The following is a 2,822-nucleotide window of genomic DNA, read 5'->3' on the forward strand; positions in this document are numbered from 1 at the left end:
TTAGAACATAAATCATATTGAGGTTTGATTGAGTGTTGCTATTTATTTAGCTTTAGCAGTATGCAAAACTTTGTTTTTAAATGATTGTTATTTATTTTTCTAGCCCCAGGTGATGGCATTGCTCCTCCACAGAAGGTTCTTTTTCCATCTGAGAAGATTTGTCTTAAGTGGCAACAAACTCACAGAGTTGGAGCTGGGCTCCAGAACTTGGGCAATACCTGTTTTGCCAATGCAGCATTGCAGTGTTTAACTTACACACCACCTCTCGCCAATTACATGCTATCACATGAACACTCCAAGACCTGTAAGTGTTCTGTGTTATGATATTTTTGTAGTATTGTGATAAGGTAACTTACTTACATTTTTTTTCTCTGAAGTGAAAGTGAAGAATTAAGCCAAGAGGCTCTCTTAATTTAGAAACCAAGGAGGAACACTCTTAGGATTTATATTCAGGTGGCATAAAAAGCATTTTTTACCTAATTTGACCTGTGGTAGTATTTAAAAAAAAATCAGCCTTTGGCCTTTCTGAACTTCCTACTGGTTTTCTGCACTTACTTAAAAAAAGCAACCTAAATGATGCTACGTAATGGCTTGGGGCAAGCAAGGTTAGAAGTGAGCCCCTCCTGGCATTCATCCTGTGTTAGAAGACTTCATTCATTCAAGGCTCAGAGGAGAGGAATCCTCTTGTTGCTGCCCTCAACCTCCTGGAATTCATGTAGGACTTTTCCTTTACCATTCAAGGGTTCTGTCTTCAACCCACAGGGTAGGAAATCAGTTAAAACTTCCTAAAACCTCTTTAATTTTATTATTATTTTTTGTAGTTTTGGCCAGGGCCACAATTGAACCCACCACCCCTGGTATATGGGACCTCACCCTACTCGTTGAGCCTTTTTTTTTGAGACAGAATCTCAAGCCGTCACCCTGGGTAGAGTGCTGTTACGTCACAGCTCACAGCAACCTCAAACTCTTGGGCTTAAGTGATTCTCTTGCCTTAGCCTCTGAAGTAGCTGGGACTATAGGCGCCCACCGCAATGCCCAGCTATTTTTTTTTGTTGTTGGAATTGTCCTTTAGTTGACTCAGGCCAAGTTTGAACCCACCATGGTCTGTGCATGTGGCTGGTGCTGTAACCACAGTGCTGTAGGTGCTGAGCCACTTTTTGACTAATTCTTAACGGAGAATTTAACCTTATTTTAAAATTGTTTTTTCCCCCCCGAATAACAAAGTAATGCTTATAATGAATTTGGAAAGTACAGAAAAGCTTAAAGAAACCAAAGAAACATCACCTATGATCTCACCATCTAGAGGTGCTGATTATGCCAAGAGGTTTTAAATTAAGGAATGAACGTTCTGTTTGCCTTCATTTTCTCCCTTTCTAAGTCAATAATTCATTCCCCACAGACAGCTTTCCTATCACTTTGTGTTTAATGAAAGTAGGGTGTGGAGGAAAACCTAGCACTGACACTAGAACAGCAAGAGAGAGGATCAAAACAAAATTTGGAAGCTCTTAGTATCCATAATTTGGTGCCTATCTTTTTTGTTATTGGTAGTTTTCTCTTTCTCTCTTTTCCCAGCCTTAAGGTATAATTGATACATAATAAACTACACATATTTAAAATATATAACCTGATGCATCTTGACATTTGCATATACCCATGAAACTATCACTAAAATTAAAATTATGAACATACTCATTACCACCCCAAGCTTGCTTTTTTTTTGAGACCAAGTCTTACTGTGTCGCCCTGGGTGGAGTGCTGTGGCATCACAGCTCATAGCAACCTCAAAATCTTGATTTTAAGCGATTGTCTTGCCCCAGCCTCCCAAGTACCTGGGAGTATAGGCATCTGCCACAGCACCCGGCTATTTTTTTTTTGTTGTAGTTGTCATTGTTTTTTTTTGTTAGCAGGCCCGGGCCAGTTTGAACCCGCCAGCCCTGGTGTACAGGGCTGCCGCCCTCACCAATGAGCTATAGTAGGCACCGAGCCCTCCACCGCCAAACTTTCTGATACCCCTTTGAGATCATGTTTTCTACCCTTTCTCTCATCTCTCATCCCAGGAAACCACAAATGTTTTCTCTGTTACTATAGATTAGTTTGGATTTTCTAGACTATATATAACATTTTTATATTATCTTTCAGCTTTTTTTTTTTGGAGACAGTCTCACTCTGTTGCCCTCCAGAGTGCCATGGCGTCACAGTTCATAGCAACCTCAAACTCTTGGGCTTAAGTGATTCTATTGCCTTAGCCTCCCAAGTAGCTGGGACTACAGGTGTCTACCATAACACCTGGCTATTTTTAGAGATGGCATCTTGCTCTTGCTTAGGCTGGCCTTGAACTCCTGAACTCAAACAATCCACCTGCCTCGGCCTCCCACAGTGCTGGGATTAGAGGTGTGAGCCACTGTGCCCAGCCATGTGCTTATTTGTTACTTGTATATTTGCTTTGTTGAAATGCGTGTTCAGTACTTTCACCCATTTTATTTTATTTTATTTTTTGCAGTTTTTGGCCAGGGCTGGGTTTGAACCCACCACCTCCAGCATATGGGGCTGATGCCCTACTCCTTTGAGCCACAGGTGCTGCCCCTTTCACCCATTTTAAAACATTTTTGTTTTGGCGGTGCCGGTAGCTCAGTGGGTAGGGTGACAGCCACGTATACTAAGGCTGGAGGGTTCGAACCCGGCCCAGGCCAGCTAAAACAACAATGACAACTGCAACAACAACAACAACAACAAAATAGCTGGGCATTGTGGTGGGTGTCTGTAGTCCCAGCTACTTGGGAGGCAGAGGCAAGAGAATCACTTGCACCCAAGAGTTTGAGGTC

At 42.0% G+C, this 2,822-nt stretch overlaps 1 protein-coding gene across 1 annotated transcript in view; it reads left to right on the plus strand.

The window, feature by feature from the left end:
* USP42 (ubiquitin specific peptidase 42) overlaps positions 1-2,822 on the plus strand; it is a 45,706-nt gene that overhangs the window by 2,510 nt on the left and 40,374 nt on the right. The window contains exon 2 of the mRNA XM_012810772.2: positions 104-304. Within this exon, the coding sequence (XP_012666226.1) occupies positions 104-304 (201 nt within the window). The remainder of the gene's footprint in view (positions 1-103; positions 305-2,822) is intronic.

The sequence above is a fragment of the Otolemur garnettii genome, unplaced genomic scaffold (assembly GCF_000181295.1).
Source record: "Otolemur garnettii isolate 467f Iridium unplaced genomic scaffold, OtoGar3 scaffold00142, whole genome shotgun sequence".
NCBI classification, from domain to species: domain Eukaryota; kingdom Metazoa; phylum Chordata; class Mammalia; order Primates; family Galagidae; genus Otolemur; species Otolemur garnettii.